Genomic DNA, 19,277 nt, shown 5'->3' with positions numbered 1-19,277 from the left:
GATCCTTCTTTGCTCTTCCAGCTGCTGGTGGCTCCAGACATTCCTTGGCTTGTGCCAGCGAAGTCCCACCTCTCTCTCCATCTTCACACGACTTTCTCCCCATCTCTTCACATCGTCTGCCCTCTATGTGTGTGTCTGCCTCTGAGTCCACATGCCCCTTTGTTGTTGTTTTGTTCTGCTGTTGGCCGTGCGGCGGCAGGTGAAAGTTCCCAGGCCAGGAGGTTAACCCAAAAGTACCACAGCAGTGACAACACCAGATCCTTAACCGCGGAGGCGCCAGGGAACTCTCAAATTTCCCCTTTTATAAGGGCAGTAGTCATACTGGGTCAGGACCCACCCTAATGACGTCATCCTAATTTGGTTAAATCTGCAAAGAACTTACTTAGGTCTGAGTGTTTGTGCCCACGTGCCGCCATTCACGTGTTGAAATCCTCACCCCCAAAGGTGATGGTGTCAGTAGGTGGGGCCTTTGGGAGGTGCTTCAGCGTGAAGGCGGAGCCCTCATCCTGGGATTGTTGCCTCATAAAAGAGGGTCCCGAGAGATCCAAGGGCTCTCTTCTAGGTGAGGACACAGAAGGCGGCAGGCGTGCACCACGCAGGTGTTCCGCACAAAGACGGGACCATGCTGATGCCGTGGTCTTGAACTTCTCAGCTTCTAAACTGTAAGGAACAGATTCCTGTGGTTTACCTGCTGTCCTATCTATGATTTTTTTAAGTAGCAGCCCAAACTAAACTGAGACAGTTTATTTCCAGAGATGCACACACTAAGATCCGGGGTTAGGGTGTTAATATAGCTTCTTTGGTGGGAACACAGTTCAACCTATAAAAGTCACAGTGTACCGTCCTTTCATATATTGGTAGATTTTAAAACCTTTGATGATGATTTTTATACCCAGATTTATAGAAGGTTTTGTACCATTTTTTCCTTGTAATGATTTTGGTTTTGATATCATTATCATGTGGCTCCATAAAGTATTTTGGAAAGTGTTCCTTTTTCTTTTATTTTTCTTCGGCTGATTTTAAGATTTTTCTTTGACTTCTGTTTTCTGTCTTCGCTCTAAGGCCAAGTGTGATTTTCCTTCATTTATCTTACTAAGATTTACAGGTTTTCTTGCCCTTGTGGAAGATCCGTAGCCATTTTTTCTCCGCAAGGTTGCCTCTGCTCCGTTTCCCCTTCTCTCTCCCTCTGGGACCCCAGCGAAAGCGCGTTAGGTCTTTGCGCTTCGTTTACTTGGTCTTCTCAGCTCTTTCATGTACAGTGCGTCTTGTTCTTCCCCATGCTGTATTTTGGGTAATTTCTCTGATCTGTATTTCATCTTATTATTTTCCCTTTCAGCAGCATCCTGTCCGTGGCCAGAACTGTCCACTGAATCTCTAAGTTTGACCATGACCGCCCCCCCCCCCATGTCTAGAGGTTTTATTTGGTTCCTTTCTTTGATTCCTTGTTGGGTCACTTTTCGTAGTTTCTCCCCATACAGGCATGTTAAAGCCTGTGGGTTTGTTTTTTTTCATACATAGTATAAGTATGATTATTTTCTTTCTAAGGAAATCTGTATCTTCTGCTTCAGGCATCTGAAATCTCTAGTGGGTAGTCATGCAGTCTTTTCTTTGTAAAAGCTCTGTTTCGCAGTGCTCTGCTTCCTCTTTGGCTGTGTATGTCACTTCTTTCCCTCGATCAATAATTTGTGGGGATTCTCTGAGGGCTAGGATGAGGGTGTTTTTCTTTGGAGTGGAGGCCTATTTGTTTCTGCCTGTCGCTTGTATCATTACCAATTTGGAACCATTTTGAGCTAACAAAGCTTGAGGTTTCATGGTCAACTCTGGTGGTGTTAATTGGGGTTCTTCTGCTACAGAGCCATCCCATCAGATGTTCTAGACGTCTAGGAAGGGTTCTTTCTCTCTCCTCCTTTCCCTCCTCTCTCCCTTCCTCCTTCCTTCCATCCTCCCTCCCTTTCTTCCCTCCCTTTTTCCTTTCCTCCCCGCCTCCCATTTTTCTTTCCTTTCCATTCCTCCCTGCCTCAACCCCTCTTCCTTCTTTTCCTTCTTCCTTCCATCCTTCCTTCCTCTCTCTCGCTCTATCCCTCTCCTCCTCTCTCGTCCTTTCACCCTTTCCTCTGTCTCTGTCCTTCCTCGGGGCAGTGCCAGGGCAGGTGGGAGAGCACCTGTGGGGGAGGTTGCGTGAGGATGGAGCAGGTTTCTTTCCAGCTCCCCGTGACACTGAGATACATCTGTGTGACCATGTTTTTGCAGATTCCCCACTTTGGGCAGAACCAGAGCCTTGACTTAAACACCCCGGTTCTTTTTCTTTCTTGAAATTTATTTTATCTAATTTTTTTACAACCACACCCACAGCATATCAAAGTTCCTGCGGTTGGGGTGGAATCAGAGGTGCAGCTGCTGGCCTACACCACAGCCATGGCAGCATCAGATCTGAGCTGCATCTGCGACCTATGCCACAGCTTGCGGCAACACTGGATCTTTGACACACTGAGTGAGACCAGGGATTGAACCCGCATCCTCAGAGAGACAGTGTTGGGTTCTTAACCCTCTGAATCACAGCAGGAGCTCCCTCCACCCCCGTTTCTCTACAGCTAACTTTAGTAGGAATTGGCATATTTCTTCAGGGGAAAAGCATTTTTTGAATTTTTCATGTTTTTCTCTTGATTTTTTTGTTTTTGATTAAATTCCAGTCTCATAATAGCCCTTACCTTGAGTATTCAATGCATTTAAAAAGCTGTTTTTTTTTTTAAATTTCAGCATTTTGAAATGTTTCAACAGAGAGTTTGGTCACAATAAGACAGGCTACCATTATCTAAACCCTTACTTTTGTGTCTAAATAAATCACTGCTTCCTACTAATCTTGGTTATGGGAGCTTTTCATTCATTTCTTGGTAGGGTACTCTGCCTCTAGTTTGAATGTTTCAGTGGTCAAGTTTGTGGCTTTAGTGTTCCCTCTCCCCTCAACCTGTGTAAGCGATTCAACTGGTTTGTGATTAAGAGTAATGATTTTTGGAGTTCCCATCGTGGCTCAGTGGTTAACGAATCCGACTAGGAACCATGAGGTTGCAGGTTCGGTCCCTGCCCTTGCTCAGTGGGTTAAGGATCTGGCGTTGCCGTGAGCTGTGATGTAGGGTCGCGGCCCTAGAAAATGCAAAAAGATTAAAAAAAAAAAAAAGAATAATGATTTTTCCATTATTTTTGAAGTCCAACAAACTTTATTAGGAAGTGTCTTGGCACTGATTTTTCTATTTATTTTTTATTTTTTAGTCTTTTTTTTTTTTTTTTTTTTTTTTGTCTTTTCAGGGCTGCAGCTGCGGCATATGGAGGTTCCCAGGCTAGGGGTCGAACTGGAGCTATAGTCTCCAGCCTCCAGCCTACGCCACAGCATTGCCAGATCTGAGACGCGTCTGCGACCTACACCACAGCTCACGGCAACGCCGGATCCTCAACCCACTGAACAAGGCCAGGCATTGAACCTGCAACTTCATGGTTCCTAGTCGGATTTTTTTCTGCTGCGCCACACAGGGAACTCCTGTTTTTTTTTAAATTTTTTGGCTGCACCCATGGCGTGCAGAAATTCCTGGGCCAGGGATCAAACCCACACCACGGCTGTAACCAGAGCCTTGGCAGTGACAAAGCCAGATCCCTAACCAGCTGAGCCACCAGGAAGCTCTTCAGCGTTGATTGTTTTGTATCAGATTTTCCTTAGTCATATTGTGCTCCTTAAAGAAAGGTCTTTAATAGAAAATGTGTTCTAACGGCTTTGAATATTTTTATCGGTTTCTTTTTCTTTCTTTTTTTTTTTTTGGTTTCTTCCTCGAGGATGACAGTTTGCATACATTGAGTATCCTTTGTCTTCAATCTATAATTTTTCTCCAGGTCTTTATCTTCTGTGCTGTTTTTCATTTCATCTTGCTTAGGAAGTTCCGTTGTGGCACAGCGGAAATGCATCCGACTAGGATGCAGGTTCCATCCCTGGCCTCACTCAGTGGGTTGCAGATCCAGCATTGCCGTGAGCTGTGGTGTAGGTTACGGATCTGGCGTTGCTGTGGCTAGGGCCGTAGCTCTGATTGGACCCCTAGCCTGGGAACCTCCATATGCCGTGCGTACGACCGTAAAAAGCAAAAAAATCCCCCCAAACCCAAAACAACATTTTATCTTGCGTGGTTTTCTGCGTATGTGAACCACACTCTCCTGTTACTATTGCTTTTGTTGCTTCACTGTGGCTTTTCATTTCCTGAAGCTATTCTCTTTCATTTCTTCCATTAGCTCTTTCCAATGACTTTAGAAAATTCCTTTGACTTTTTTTTTTTTTCCTTCTTTTTTGGCTGCCCCCACAGCATGTGGAAGTTCCTGAACCAGGGACTGAATCTGAGCCGGAGCTGCAACCTCCACCACGGGCTCCTTGATCCACTGCGCCTTTGCATGGATCCTCTGCTGGCTCGTTTTTTACTGTTTTTTTTTTTTTTTTTTTTTTTTTTTTGTCTTTTTAGGGCCGCACCAAGGCACATGGAGGTTCTCAGGTTAGGGGTGGACTCAGAGCTGCAGCTGCCGGCCTACAGCACAGCCACAGCAACGCCAGATCCTTAACCCACTGAGCGAGACCACGGGTCAGACCCGCCTCCTCCTGGTTACTAGTCAGATTTGTTTCTGCTGAGCCACAATGGGAACGCCTCATTTTTTCCTGTTACTCAGTTTGCTGGGCTGCTGTTCCGCCGCCTGCTGAGGAGCGTGGCACCGTGTGTGCGCTGGGACCTCCGCTGGGACTTGGGCCTTTCTGCTGGGAGCAGCGGCGGGGCAGCGGGCTTCAGGCCGGAGCCCTGGAGCCGCGGCGATGAGCCGCAGCTTTATGTCTCATCAGCAGCCGCCGAGGTCACGGGCTCTCACCTTGTGTTTGTCTTTTGTTTCCTCCCCTCTCACATGGGTGGGTGGTTAGCGGATGCAGCGGAGAAACAGCCGGTCTAAACGACAGTGATGGGGAAGAATTCCTGTCCCCAAGGATCTGAAGGCCTGCGTTCACCCTGAAATGGAGGGATTTTGACACGTCTCGGAAATCTGGGGCCCTGGACTCTGGGCAAAGCTACGTCCTTAGTGCCAGTGGTCTACACTGACCTTCCTCTCCCCGAGCTGACTTGGATTTCTCACCCCAACCAAATAAAACTCTCTTTGGCCCTTTTGTCGAAAACCTTATGTGTGTTGGGGGTTAGGAGGTGTCAAAGTGAACCTGGCAAAGTGAAGCAGGCAGGGAAGGTTGTATTCACGGTTCCGGCAGGAGGGAGGGACTGGAGGGGTTTTCAGGAGCTGGGATGGGGGTGGGAGGGTTGCGGGCCGCCTGTGCGCGGGCACTGGCTTCACCGCAAGGACAAGTCGTTTCTCTGCTCTCATGACAGAAGGGAGTTCACAGCCTGGGGCAGGGCGCCCGCTGAAGTTAGGGCTCTCTGCTCCTGGATGGTGACGGTCGGGGAAAGAGTCCCTGGTCCCAGAGCTGGCAGGGGGGCTTTTGCGGAGACCTCGGTACGCTCTAAGGGGAGTAGGGTGAGAATTTACAAGGACACGCTTTCTAAAGTAAATGCTCCGCTTAGAGAGAAGGAAGGGGCGGCCAAGGGCCTACGGGCAGGCCGGCAGCTGTTTGGGGTTTAGTCAAACTGAAGGTCCCTGGGTCGGGGTCCCTTCTCTGGTCCTGGGGCCACGGCTCTTCAGCCGGGACACTCTGGGGATGGCGTGGGGGCCAGCCCATCCTTCCTGTTGCTTCTTCTGTCTCTCCACCCGCCTCTTTCTGGGCCCTGCTGGGTCCTGACTCATGTGCCGCAGGCCCTTCCCTGGGCTGTGCGGGGGCTGGGATGCGGGCGTGTGAGCGGTGGCGGAATCCCAGCTCCTCTTGGTGCAGGGAGCAGGGGTCTTGGGAGAGGCTGTGTGTGATGCTCCCCTACACAGACACACACGCGCACACACGCGCACACACCCACACCCACAGACACACCCCCTCGCACAGAAGCTGCCGCCCTCCGTGGAGCCTGCCCTCGTTTGCCCTTCTGTAACGTTTTGGTGCCCTCTCGCCACAGGACCTGTGTGCGTCTCTGTGAGCCGTCAGAACTGGAGGAAACATGGGCTGGCGACGGCCTCTGCAAAGGACAGATGTGACTAAAGCCCGCACCATTTACCTCAACGAACCCCACAGGAACAGCTTCTGCAAAAACTCCATCAGGTGAGGCGGGGGTGCGCTGGGCCGGGAGGGCGGAAGCAGAAACCGCACCTGTGTGAGGGACGCTCCAGGTGGTGAGGGGTCCCCGGCGCCTTGAGGCAAGGAAAGAGGATGCCTCTGAGGCCCCAGATGAAGGCGGAGTGGGAATCCAGAGGCCGAGGACATCTGCCCAGTTCTGGTGACCAGGGCATGGGTTGTAATGCTCTGCGGGAAGGGCAGACTCAAGACAAAGGCCCACACCTGGTGGACAAGAGGATCGGAGACCCAGCACCGCAAACCTGGGTCTCTGGAAGGCTGCTTTCTGTCAGCGAAGGGAGAATAAAACATGTGCTTTTTGAAAGGCACAGAATGAGGAAATGTAACCTCCCTTCATTTCGGCTCTGGGTTTAATATTTATAGAACTTTTTTTTCCTTTTTAGGAAATATGGAAATTCCCAGGCTAGGAGTCAGAGTGGAGCTACAGCTGCCGGCCTACACCACAGCCACGGCAATGAGGGATCCGAGCCATATCTGCGACCTACACCACAGCTCACAGCAACACCAGATCCTTAACCCACTGAGCGAGGCCAGGCATCGAACCCGCAACCTCATGGATCCTAGTCAGATGCGTTTCTACTGAGGCACGATGGGAACTCTGAAACTCTGTATTCTTGAGTAGTCACCTCCCATCTCTGCACTAGCCTGAGGCAGTATTTTTGTCTTAACTTTATTTTATGATTATTATTATTTTTGTCCTTTTGCCTTTTTCTAGGGGTGCACCCATGGCATATGGAGGTTCCCGGGCTAGGGGTCTAATCGGAGCTGTAGCCTCTAACATACACCACAGCCACAGCAACGAGGGATCTGAGCCGCATCTGCAACACACACCACAGCTCACGGCAACGCTGGATCCTTAACCCACTGAGCAAGGCCAGGGATGGAACCTGCAACCTCATGGTTCCTGGTTGGATTGTTAACCACTGAGCCACAACGGTAACGCCTTAACTTTAAATCTTTACCTGGGTGGACTCTTTTGGTGTGAGAAATGAGGTGGGCAGCCAGCTTAATTTATTTTCCCATTGACTGATCAGTCATTTCATTTCCAACTAGTTTGTAGTGCTTCTTTTGTTTTATAAATTCCTTTCTGTTTCTTTGTGGATTTGGAGAGTTTATTATTGGCTTACTGATTTGTCTTTCTTTCACTAAAACTTCACTCCTTATAGCTCTGATTTCTACTTTATTTAAGCACCTAAAAAGCAAGAGAATCTTCTGTTTTCTAAGTAGATGTTTCTTTTTGTTTCTACTTCCATTTTCTGTTTTTATTGCATTTTGGTCAGAGAAATATGGTGTGAGTTATTTCTATTTGAAAATTCGTGTTAAAATTTTGGTTCATTGTAAGCATTCCAACTTGAAAGAATATGTATCCTCTATAAAGAGCACAGAGTTTCATAAAACACATTAATATAAGTACACCTCTATCAGTTTACCTATTTCTTGACAGATAAGCATTTTAACTATACTACCAAATCTTCAATATCTTTTACTGGGGGCCGAGACTGAGAGAATTACGCTAGTATTTCTACTAGCATGTGTCTTTCGGTTCTTTCCTGTGTTTCCTATAGTTTTTAACCCTGTGTGGTCTGTTAAGATATTAATCAGTAGCTGATAGTTTGCGACACTTGTATCTTCGTTGTGCCTTTGGCATTTTGTTTACTCTCACTGTGTGTGTTTTCTAAAAAATAGTTTTCATATTCTTCTCGTCGACTTTTGGAGCACCATGAGCAGAATGATGTCAGCACGGTCAGGGAGCTTGCTAGACTTGTGGCCTATTTAATACACTCTGTGGGCTTCCTCCCCCAGCGGAAGGGTGGCACCTGGTACTGGGCAGCAGCTTTCACACGTAACCCATGGAAACAGAGGATGCCTGAGCCCCGACTCCTGGGGACAAGTGTCTGCCTCGTCCCCTGCTGACTAGGTGCCTCTCACCCTTTCCTACTGGAGTGAAGAGCCTCAGTGGGCTGGGATCCCTTCACACCCACTGCCTGTCCAGTGGCAGTGCCAGGCCCTGGCCTGCCACTCGGACGGATGGCGGCAGGATCAGGACTGGGCCTTCTCCGGATGAGCCTCGTCCGTTCCCCGGTCTTGTGCCGAGCGGTGCTGACGCTGGGAGTTCATCCTGAATGTGTCCTTGACGTCTCCTCTGCCTCCGGCTCCTCTCAGATCCCCGGAAATGCAGGTGGTTTTGGTTTTGGTCTTTCCAGTTTCTAAACCAGAAACTTGTCAGATGATGTAGATTAACTGGAAGAAAAGAAACACACCTTCGACGGTGTTCTTTGTCCCTGACAGGTCCTAGGCATTTGGGTGGATATTGGGTTTGAGATATTGTTTAGTGACAGAACGTTTTTGAAGGGTGGCCTATAAGACGGACGTTGCTAAGAATTTTTTTTTAATTTTTATTAGGGCTGCACCTGCGGGATAGGGGGGTTCCCAGGCTAGGTCTCCAATCGGAGCTACAACTGCCAGCCTGCACCACAGCCCCAGCAACCCAGGATCTGAGCTGAGTGTTTGGCCTGCACCACAGCTCACGGCAGTGCTGGATTCTTAACCCACTGAGTGAGGCCAGGGGTTGAACTCGCATCCTCATGGATACTAATTGGATTTGTTTCTGCTGTGCCACGATGGGAGCTCCCGAGAAGCTTTGCTATAAGCATTACAGGCAATTAGAAAATGGAGGCTGAATCTTGCTTATCTCCTTCTAACATATATCTATAGCTGTAGGTAACGGATTTGTCATGTTTATTGATTATTGTTTGTCTTGCTCCATTGGATTGTAAGCCTCATAAGGGCAGGAATCTTTCTGTTTTTCCTGATGTATCTCAAACACCTAGAATAGTTCCTTAGCACATAGCAGCTGCTCAATAAATGTTTGCTGAGTGAATAAACGATCTCAATGATTAATGAAATGAAAGATGTACTCCTCTCCTTCTCATTTCCATATGCTTAGGTAACACGCTGCTTTCTGCTTTCTGATCCTTGGTTCTCTATGCCTGTATTCATATTGATAGTACTTCCGGAAGTGGGGAAAATTCTTTTTTTATCCTAGGTATGTTTTCGATGACAACGAATGCTGTGAAAAAGACAAAATATCTTTAGAAAAGGGTCAGCATTTTAAAACACTGCTTTATCCACTTCTGGGTTATAACTAATGTCTGCGTCCTGCGTCAGTGTTTTATGAGTTCACAGCGTTAGCTGAGATGCACTTTTCTTTTCACCCACAGCACAGCCAAGTACAGCCTGTGGTCCTTTCTCCCGCGGTATCTGTACCTGCAGTTCAGCAAAGCGGCCAACGCTTTCTTCCTCTTCATCACGATACTGCAGGTAACGTTCCTGGACAGGGTGGTGGGCTGAGATTTTTAGGAAGCAAAAAGTAAGGTATAAAAAGCTTACTTAGCTGAAGTAAGAGTTTGATATAGGGAATAAATTTAAACGCCGTGAGAAGAGATCTCTTCATCCAATGTTTAAGTTATTCAGTGAGACACCGAAAGTCCACTTCTGGGCTGAAAGATGGGTTGTTGCACAGTAGATGAATTAACTGGTCTTCAGTTCAACCTGGTTTAGATCATTCATGAGATATTATTGGAATGACTCCTGTCATTTGTGCCACCTCCATGGTAGGATGGCTCTGCTGTATTTTGAAAGGAATAATTAAAAAACAAACAACCAACCCTGAAGGTTAGTTTAAAATAGCATCTTTCAGAGTCCCCGTTGTAGCTCAGCAGTAATGAACCCAACTAGGATCCATGAGGATTTGGGTTCGATCCCTGGCCTCGCTCAGTGGGTTAAGGATCCGGTGTTGCTGTGAGCTGTGGTATAGGTCACAGGCGTAGTTCTGATCCCATGTTGCGGTGGCTGTGGTATAGGCCAGCAGCTACAGCTCTGATTCGACTCCTAGCCTGGGAACCTCCATATGCCGTGGGAGCGGCCCAAGAAAAGGCAAAAAGACAAAAGACAAAAAAAAAAAAAAAAAAAAAAAAGGTGACACAATGACCAAAGTCAATTATTAAGCAACTGAACTGGGTACTTTTACACATTATGTAATATTTAGGGTCACACTTGAGGGATTTTTAAAAGATTGAAGTATAGTTGATAATTTCAGGTACACAGCAAAACGATTCTTTATACATACATGCTCTTTTTCAGATTCTTTTCCATGATAGGTTATGATAAGATTTTGAATATAATTACCTGTGCTACGCAGTAGCTAGTATTTTATACAGGGATGGTTATGCTGCATCTCCTTCCCCTTTATATTGCATCTGTGTTGTCATGTAGCGTACATTGCTACTGGTAGTGTAACTTGCTGCTAGTAATGTAACTTGCTTTGTATGCAAAATATACCAAGGACTTATAAAATTAATAGTGTAACTCTATTTTGCAGCAAATTCCAGATGTGTCTCCAACGGGAAAATATACAACTCTGTTGCCTTTGCTGATTATTCTTGTAATTTCAGGCATCAAAGAGATTGTAGAAGATTACGTAAGTTTACTGCTACTAAATGCTCCCAACCCCACTGCCTTAGGAGTTCCCTCGTGGCCTAGTGGTTAAGGATCCAGCATTGTCACTGTTGTTGCACATGTTCGATCCCTGGCCCAGGAACTTCCGCATGACACGGGTGTAGTCAAAAAATAAAACCAGAAAAACACTGCCTTGAATATAAGAGGTGTATTTTTTTTTTTTTTTTTTTTTTGGTCTTTTGCCTTTTTAGGGCCCCGCCCGTGGCATATGGAGGTTCCCAGGCTAGGGGTCTAATCAGAGCTGTACCGCCGGCCTATGCCACAGTCACAGCAACGCGGTATCCAAGCTTCGGCTGCAACCTACACCACAGCTCATGGCAGTGCCAGATCCTTAACTCACTGATTGAGGCCAGGGATCGAACCCACAACATCATGGTTCTTAGTCAGATTCGTTAACCACTGAGCCACGATGGCAACTCCGAGAGGTGCATTTCTTACTCTTTTTTTTCAGGCTGTTGGTTGGAACTGTATGATTCTTTAAGTCTGTAGTTGATGTGAAGAGTGACAGTTGTGAGGTTTCAAATTTTAAATTACATATATATTTGAGAGACCAGTAAGACCTAATAGCTGTCATAAGACCCATGATAGTGTCTTCGGGGATGTAATCCAGCCTGAGGAGAAAATCCTGAATGGCAGAAACACATGTGCACACAAATTGTGCTGTAACCTTGTCAGCGGGGTCACACGGGCTGCTGATCTCAGGGGAGACGTAGGAGAGCTCGTTGTCAGTGTTTGCTTTTGCTCCGACCCCCCCTGCCGCAGCGGGGGTCACACTTCTGCAGTCCCTCCCTCCTCGCTCATCATCGGGAGGCTCATTTCCAGAATCACCGGCCGGCCGAGGTCCTTGGCATGCTGCTGCCCAACTCCTACCGTCTTGCCATGTCGCCAGGAAGGTCTCTTTGGTTGCTGGCCTTTTGATTGGCTTATAATGTGAAAGAGTTTTTCAACCTCAAAAGCCGTCCGTTAAGTGGGGCCATGTTCAGAATTGCTAACTATGTGTTTAACGAAACACAGTCATTACGCATCATATAAAATGCTAATGTTTCAAGAGCACTTTACTATGTAGTAAGCTCTGAACTGCATGTGTCTATATGCATGTGAGGGTGTGTGTCTGTGTGTATGTATTTATTTATTTTCTTTTTTGGCCTCTCCGAGGCATATGGATCAGATCCGAGCATCAGTTCCATCTAAGCCACAGCTACGGCAACGCCAGATCCGTAGCCCACTGTGCGTGCGGGGTCAGGGACCCAGCCTGCATCCCAGTGCTCCCAAGACGCTGCTGATCCCGATTTGCCACAGTGGGAACCCCTGTGTATTCATTTAAACTGAGGCGCAGGCAAGTCAGTGACCTGACCGGCTGCATTAGTAAAGGGCAGAGCTGGGATATCAACCAAGGCAGGCAGGCCCTGGGGGCCCCACACCTGAGCCCACTGCTCTACTGCCTCTCTTAGGTCACATCTCCATTTCTGGAGGCGTGTAAGGGAGAAGCAAAATTGAGATCAGTTATAGCCAACAAAAGACTGTATGGTTAGGTTTGCTGCCTCTGTTCTTCCTTAAAACTGCTGTGACTTGTACTATGATTTGAATGATTCATTTGGAGCTTTTGACATCATGGCTTTTTTTTCTATAACAGAAACGACATATGGCAGACAGATTAGTTAACTCGAAGAACACAATAGGTAAGATATTAGATTGAGTTTTTTTATGACTCCTTCACTCTGAGAATATATCCAGATTCAGCAAGTAGATGCGTGCAGTATGTTTTGTAACATTTTTTAATTTAAAGACGTGTAAAACCAAATAACAAAAACTAGAAGGATGCTCAGAGTCAGTAATGATGCTGACTAGAATACAGAAAGAGAAAAAAGACGGGGGGATGGGTATCCAGCATACTAACAGCTCTCACGTCCATAAAGAAGACTGGGTATTGCATACCTCTCTCCGTCCTCGTTCTGATGTGTGCTATCTCTGTATTGATTAGAAATATCTTATGATGCTTTCCAGGCCATCAGCCAGTATTTTAGCGTATAGCAGCAGACTGTATTCTCTTTGGGACTGGAAGTGACTTAATACAGCCTGTCTATCTGTCTGTCTATATTCTATCCCGTATCATACTATGTTGCATTTTATTACATATTGCTCTATTTTGGTTTTTTTTTTTTTTTTTTTGCTATTTCTTGGGCTGCTCCCGCGGCATATGGAGGTTCCCAGGCTAGAGGTCGGAATCGGAGCTGTAGCCACCGGCCTACGCCAGAGCTGCAGCAGCGAGGGATCCGAGCCGCGTCTGCAACCTACACCACAGCTCACGGCAACGCTGGATCGTTAACCCACTGAGCAAGGGCAGGGACCGAACCCACAACCTCATGGTTCCTAGTTGGATTCGTTAACCACTGCGCCACGACGGGAACTCCCCATATTGCTCTATTTTGGAAGGCAGCTACGCTCACCGCTGTCCCATCAAGCCCAGTGTGTCGCTGTCTTTTGGGGTTAGTGCGTATGAACAGAATTACATACTCTGTGAGTTTATACAAAAGTTAAATTAACAAAACAATAATTTATAAATAAATGCCTGCAGTTTTGGGGAAGAGGTATCTTTTATTATTTTGGACTTTACCCAGTGCAATAATTACAATGAATACACAACTGTTTCTTTTTCAGTGTTAAGACGGAATGTGTGGCAGGTGGTTTTGTGGAAAGAGGTAAGAGTGTATTTAACTTAGTCATAAGCACCCACGGTATTTAAAGCTGCAGATTTTTGATCTGGGAAGCGGATCTTTAGGAAGCATCATATTGTCCCATTTTGTAGATGAGGAAGCAAAGGATCAAAGAGAGTGAGTCTCTTGCTCAAGGTGACACAGCTGGCAGGTGTCCTTGTGTGGTTCACACACAGTTGCTCTGGGCACAAGATGACCCATGGAGAACATCCCGGGCAGTGTTGTCATAACGTTTGCCCTTCGGGGATGAAGTAAAGCTGTCCAGGGGCTAGTGTCTGACTGTGTGCTCCTCAATAGCTACTTGGTGACCAGTGTCAAATTCCTTTGAGAGCCGACTCTCAGAATGTGTCCATTTCTAAGTATCATCGCTATTTCCTGCCCTGAGAGAGAGAAGCCAGCTGAGTCGAGAGGGACCGCTTTTCGCTCCTCTCTTTGGGACCAAGGGCAAGAAGAATGGCAGGGGGGCCCTCTGTGCCCGATGGCGCGCCTCTGGGAAGGGGGAGCTGTGAGTACAGCAGGCGGGTGGCGTGAGGCCGCGGTGGGCTTCTGACTGAGCAGAGGCGACGGCGGGATTGAGGTCTAATCTACCCCATGGCTTCGGCGGCAAGATCCAGGCCGGCAGCCTGAGCCGGGGGCTCGAACTCTGTCCCTCTGCGTCCTTTCTGCGCACGTGCCCAAGGGGAGCGCTCTGGACATCCGTGCTCAGCAGAGGAAAGGACACTCATGGACGCTCTGTGGTCAAAGAGAAAAAGAGACGGTTGGTGGGAGATGTGAGGGTTGCGACTGCCCTTCAGGGAGATGGCTTCCTGCTCTCAGGCCCGCGGGTGTATGTTCACTTCCTACATCAGTATTGCTTCTGCGGAAATTCCAGTTTTAATTTCACGGTTCTCATTTGTATTATTCTAGCCATTTTTAGATCTTGCTGTAAGTTGCTTGCTTATATGTTATAAATGCTTTATTGTCTGTTGTGTTTGTGGACTTTGTGCAAGTTGTGAAGGTTGTCCTGTCAGTCTTTTTTTTTTCCTCCCCTAGGGGTTGTGCTTGCTGTTTATAAAGACACATTGTAGCGTCTAAAGTTCACTCCTAACTTTGATCTGAAGTGTTAATTAATCTGAGGCTCAGTTCATATGGGAATCATCTGTCATCATAAATCATACAGTGAATCAATGGCAATCACAGTCTCCTCGTCCTCCAGTTAGAACTTATTTTTTAAATGCAGGCCCAGAACTTGGTCGAGGAAAGCATTTAGACCCCTGGCTTTTCCAGCTGCCCAGGGAAGGGCTGTCCCTTTAAGAGCTATGCCTTTAGCACTTAGCACAGCGTCAATTCTCAGTTTGTTAAAGGCTCAGTATCCAAGGAGAAATTGTCAAGAGCTTAAGACGCTTTCACCATGAATGATTCCTAGAATTTATGTCTCTTGCTTTTTCTCATTTAAAAATTAGATTTCATTCATATATTTAGTCAACAAGTATTTCTTGAGTGCTTACTACAGTAGAAGCACTGGTGTGAGCACTGGGGCTTCATCTAGGAGTGAGACAGGCATTTTCTTGAGTCTCTGTGAATCTCACAGACCGGCAGAGGAAGGCAGACGCTAGGCAAGCAATGATAGTGTGATGGTGTACGAACAGCACAGCATTGCAAATGTGGTGCCTCGAGTGGGTCTCCACCTTGGCATTGTTTACACTTTGGGCTGGATGACTCCCGAGGGCGGGGCTGTCCTGCGCATTGCGGAAAGTTTAGCAGCATCTCTGGCTTCGACTCATTCAGTGACGATAGAGTCATCCCCTAAAACCCCCACCACTGTGACAACCAAAAATACCTCCAGACATTGCCAAGTGTCCCCTGGCGGATGTGGAAGGCAGAATAGCCCTTAGTTAGGAACAGCAGTTTTAGAGAAGTGAAGACATCGGGAAATAGAGGTGCTTCGGAGTTTTCCGGTGGCTCAGCAGGTTAAGGATCCAGCATGGTTGTCGCTGCTGTGGCCCAGCAACTTGCGCGTGCTGCGAACCTGTGAACGCAGCCGCAAAAGAGAAAAAGAAGAGAAAAAAGAGGAAATGACATTGTTGTAACGTAGCTGAAACTTATCAGGACGGCTCCGGGATTTTCACGCTGTCCTTTTTCTTGAGGTTATTTGACACATTGTGCCTTCGTCTGTCCTTTTTAAAATGCATGATTCCGTGTGTTCTCTCCTGACTCGAAAGGTGAATGTGGGTGACATTGTGAAGGCCACAGACGGGCAGTTCCTCCCTGCAGACGTGGTCCTCATCTCTTCCAGGTTAGTTACTCGGGTGAGCGCTGCAGGCACTTTCGCTTGGGGTCAGAAACTGTAAGAAAACCACAGGCGTTTCCCTCTCTCACCCCTTTCACCCTGCCGTTCTCTAGATGGTAAACCGGTGACTGCGAATGTTTTCTACAAAAGGAAACAGAGTAAATATTTTCAGCTTTGGGGGTGATGCTGTCTCTGTTGTAGCTTTCAGCTCTGCCTTTGTAACATCAGAAGCAGCCATAGGCAATATATAAAAAATTGGTATGGCTCTGTTCCAATAAAACTTTATTTATAAAAATAGGCAGGGGCCAGATTTGGTCTTTAGGTCATAGTTTGACAACTGCTATTCTGTACTTGTGTTCGCTTTTCTTTAATTCACCTATACATTCTCCTGTCCTAATTTTTAGATTAATTCCTTTTATTTTTTTTTTCCCCAAGAACCGCATTCGCAGCATGTGGAAATTCCCAGGCTAGGGGTCGAATTGGAGCTGCAGCTGCCAGCCTACACCACAGCCACAGCAACATGGGATCTGAGCCATGTCTGCAACCTACACCACAGCTCATGGCAACACTGGATCCTCAACCCACTGAGCAAGGCCAGGGATCAAACCTGAATCCTCATCGATCCTGGTCGGGTTCATTCACCGCGGAGCCATGAAGGGAACTCCAAAATTTTTAAAAGTGAGAGCTATTGGTCTAATGGAAAAAAATCTGAAGTATATGAACAAGCCTTTTTATTTGAAACAGCTTTTCTTGTTGTGTTCTTAGATCTTTCATCTCTCAGGAAAAATATCCCCCTTATTTCGTCTTTTTTCACACAGTAGTTGTAAAAACAGGATGATGATATGGTGATGAGCATGCAGATGTGTTGTGAAAGTAGAAACACTAATACAAGGTTGTGAGCAAGTCTGGACTTGGATAGAGTAATGGTAAAGTGATTGTTATAGGAATACATTAAAACATAGAGCATTTATAATTTAGAAGAGAAGTTTTATAGGCCATTTTAAATTTATTTATTTATTTATTTATTTTTTGTCTTTTTGCCATTTCTTGGGCTGCTCTCATGGCATATGGAGGTTCCCAGGCTAGGGGTCTAATCAGAGTTGTAGCCACCGGCCTACGCCAGAGGCACAGCAACGCGGGATCTGAGCCACGTCTGCAGCCTACACCGCAGCTCACGGCAACGCTGGATCATTAACCCACTGAGCAAGGGCAGGGACTGAACCCGCAACCTCATGGTTCCTAGTCGGATTCGTTAACCGCTGCGCCACGACGGGAACTCCGAAATAGCTAATTCACATTATGTTTCAAGTTTGAAATGGTGTGAAAAGAGGAGTTCACACTGTGGCTCAGCAGGTTAAGAATCTGACATAGTGTTTGTGAGGATGCGGCTTTGATTCCTGGCCTTGCTCTGTGGGTTAAGGATCTGGTGATGGGTATTGATGTGAGCTGGGGTGTAAGTTGCAGACACAGCCCGGATCCCGCACTGCTCTGGCTGTGGTGCAGGCTCATAGCTGCAGCTCTGATTCGACCTCTAGCCTGGGAACTTCCATATGCTGCGGGTGTGGCCCTAGAAAGAAAGAAGGAAAGAAAGAAAAGGTATGAAAAGACAGACAGTGACTCCCCCCCCCACTGACCATCAGACAGTCAATACTATTATATTCTTGTGTATAATTTTGGAGGTATTTTATGTTTACGTATATACACGCATATATAGTCTCCTCTTGTATTCTTCAAGCTTGGAATTTTTATTTGTAAGAGAATCTAGAATATCTTTTTTTTTCTAGTGTCTTTTTTGGTATTTTTTAGGGCCACACCCATGGCATATGGAGGTTCCCAGGCTAGGAGTTGAATCAAGCTGCAGCCGCCGGCCTACACCACAGCCACAGCAGTGCAGGATCCAAGCTGCATCTGTGGCCTGCACCACAGCTCATGGCAACACTGGATCTTTAACGCACTGAGCAAGACCAGGGATTGAACTTGCATCCTCATGGATGCTATTTAGATTCATTTACGCTGAGCCACGATGGGAACTCCAGTTCTTTGAGTTTTTGCTTCATTTATTTTGACCTGTGTTGTTCAGTGTGTGTATATATTTATCATTGCTCTATCTTCTTGACAGATTGACCCTTTTATCACTATAAAATATCTATCTAGTAATGATTTTATCTTAAAGTCTATTTTGTATGATGTTTGTATAGCCACAATGACACTTTTAACTGTTTGCATGGTATATCTTTTCCCATCCTCTTACTTTCAACCTGTTTGCGTCTTTGAATCTTTTTAAAAAATTTTTTTATTTTATTTATTTTTTTGCTTTTCAGGGCTATACATGTGGCATATGCAGGTTCCCAGGCTAGGGGCTGAATTGGAGCTGCAGCGGCCGGCCTACATCACAGCTTACAGCAACACTGGATCCTTAACCCACTGAGCGAAGCCAGAGATCAAACCTGCGTCCTCATGGATGCTGGTCAGATTCGTTTCCACTGATCCAAGACGAGAACCTGTGTTTTTGAGTCTCAGGTGTCATCTCTTATAGAAAGCATATAGTTGTATAATGTTTTTATTTTGTTTTTAAATCCATTTTTTCCACTCTCTGCCTTCTAATGGGGGATATAATCAGCTTATGGCGTTACTGAAAAGGTAGGATTTTCATGTGCCATTTGCTATTTGTTTTCTTATATACTGTGTCTTTTTCTTCTTCACTTCCTTTCCACTGGCTTCTTTTGTGCTAAATAGATAGATATTCTGGTATATACAATACATTCTGGTATGTTTTTAATTCTCTGTTGTTTCTTTTACTGTATATATGATTTATATCCTGTTGCCTTGGGGATTACCATCAGCACCTTGATTTGTAACAATCTACTTTAGATTAATACCAATGTCGTTTCCAAAGTTGTATACAAATTTGCTTCCCCCACCCCCTCCTTTTGCTGTTACCACACATTACGTCTTCATACGCAGTGTAACCATCAACATGGATGTATAATTATTGCTTAACCAGTTGGCTTTTAAATCAGGAGAAAGAAGGAGACACACACACACACACACACTGTCTTTTATATTTACCTATATAGTACCTTTGCTGGAGCTCTGCTTTTTTTTTCTTGTGGATTCAGGTACTGCCTTAGGATCTTTCATTTTAGCCTGAAGAACTCCCTTTAGTACTTATTATAAAGTAAGGCTGCTATTAACAGTCTTTCTCAGTTTTTAGTTATCTGGGAATGTCTTAACGCCTTAACTTTTGAAGGGTAGATTTGATGGATATAGAATTTTTGGTTGATAATTTTTTTCTTTCAGTTCCTTGATATGTTATCCCAGTGTCTTCCAAGGTTTCTGCTTAGAAACGATGTGTTAATATTATTTAGCATCTCTAATGTGAGAAGGAATTTTTCTCTTTCTGCTTTTAAGAGTCTTTCTTTGGCTTTAACTTTCAACAGTGTGGTTATATGTCTAGGTGTGGGTCTCTGAGTACATACTAATTAGAGACTTATTTTGTTGAGCTTCTCGGATGTGTAGGTAGATTGATATTTTTCAT

General features: G+C 45.9%; 1 protein-coding gene across 26 annotated transcripts in view; it reads left to right on the top strand.

The window, feature by feature from the left end:
- LOC100625134 (phospholipid-transporting ATPase IB) overlaps positions 1-19,277 on the top strand; it is a 163,028-nt gene that overhangs the window by 12,756 nt on the left and 130,995 nt on the right. For 18 of the 26 annotated variants that reach the window (XR_014818980.1, XR_014818985.1, XR_014818987.1 and 15 more), the window contains 6 exons: positions 6,063-6,205; positions 9,460-9,559; positions 10,620-10,718; positions 12,390-12,435; positions 13,415-13,455; positions 15,672-15,745. Coding sequence is in view for 12 of the 26 variants with exons in the window: in XM_084981264.1 (XP_084837390.1) it covers positions 6,105-6,205; positions 9,460-9,559; positions 10,620-10,718; positions 12,390-12,435; positions 13,415-13,455; positions 15,672-15,745 (461 nt within the window). In the remaining 14 variants the exon portion in view is untranslated. Of the gene's footprint in view, positions 1-503; positions 663-6,062; positions 6,206-6,621; positions 9,560-10,619; positions 10,719-12,389; positions 12,436-13,414; positions 13,456-15,671; positions 15,746-18,359; positions 18,380-19,277 lie in introns of those variants that run through there. The other 8 variants (XR_014818981.1, XR_014818977.1, XM_084981270.1 and 5 more) reach the window with 7 other exon arrangements.

The sequence above is a fragment of the Sus scrofa genome, chromosome 11 (genome assembly GCF_054392235.1).
Source record: "Sus scrofa isolate SSC_HxYL_T2T_F1_AM1 chromosome 11, Sscrofa_HxYL_maternal_Yorkshire_Landrace_v2.0, whole genome shotgun sequence".
Taxonomy (NCBI): Eukaryota; Metazoa; Chordata; class Mammalia; order Artiodactyla; family Suidae; genus Sus; species Sus scrofa.
Note: the sequence above shows the minus strand (reverse complement) of the source record. Positions and strands in the feature narration are given on the sequence as shown.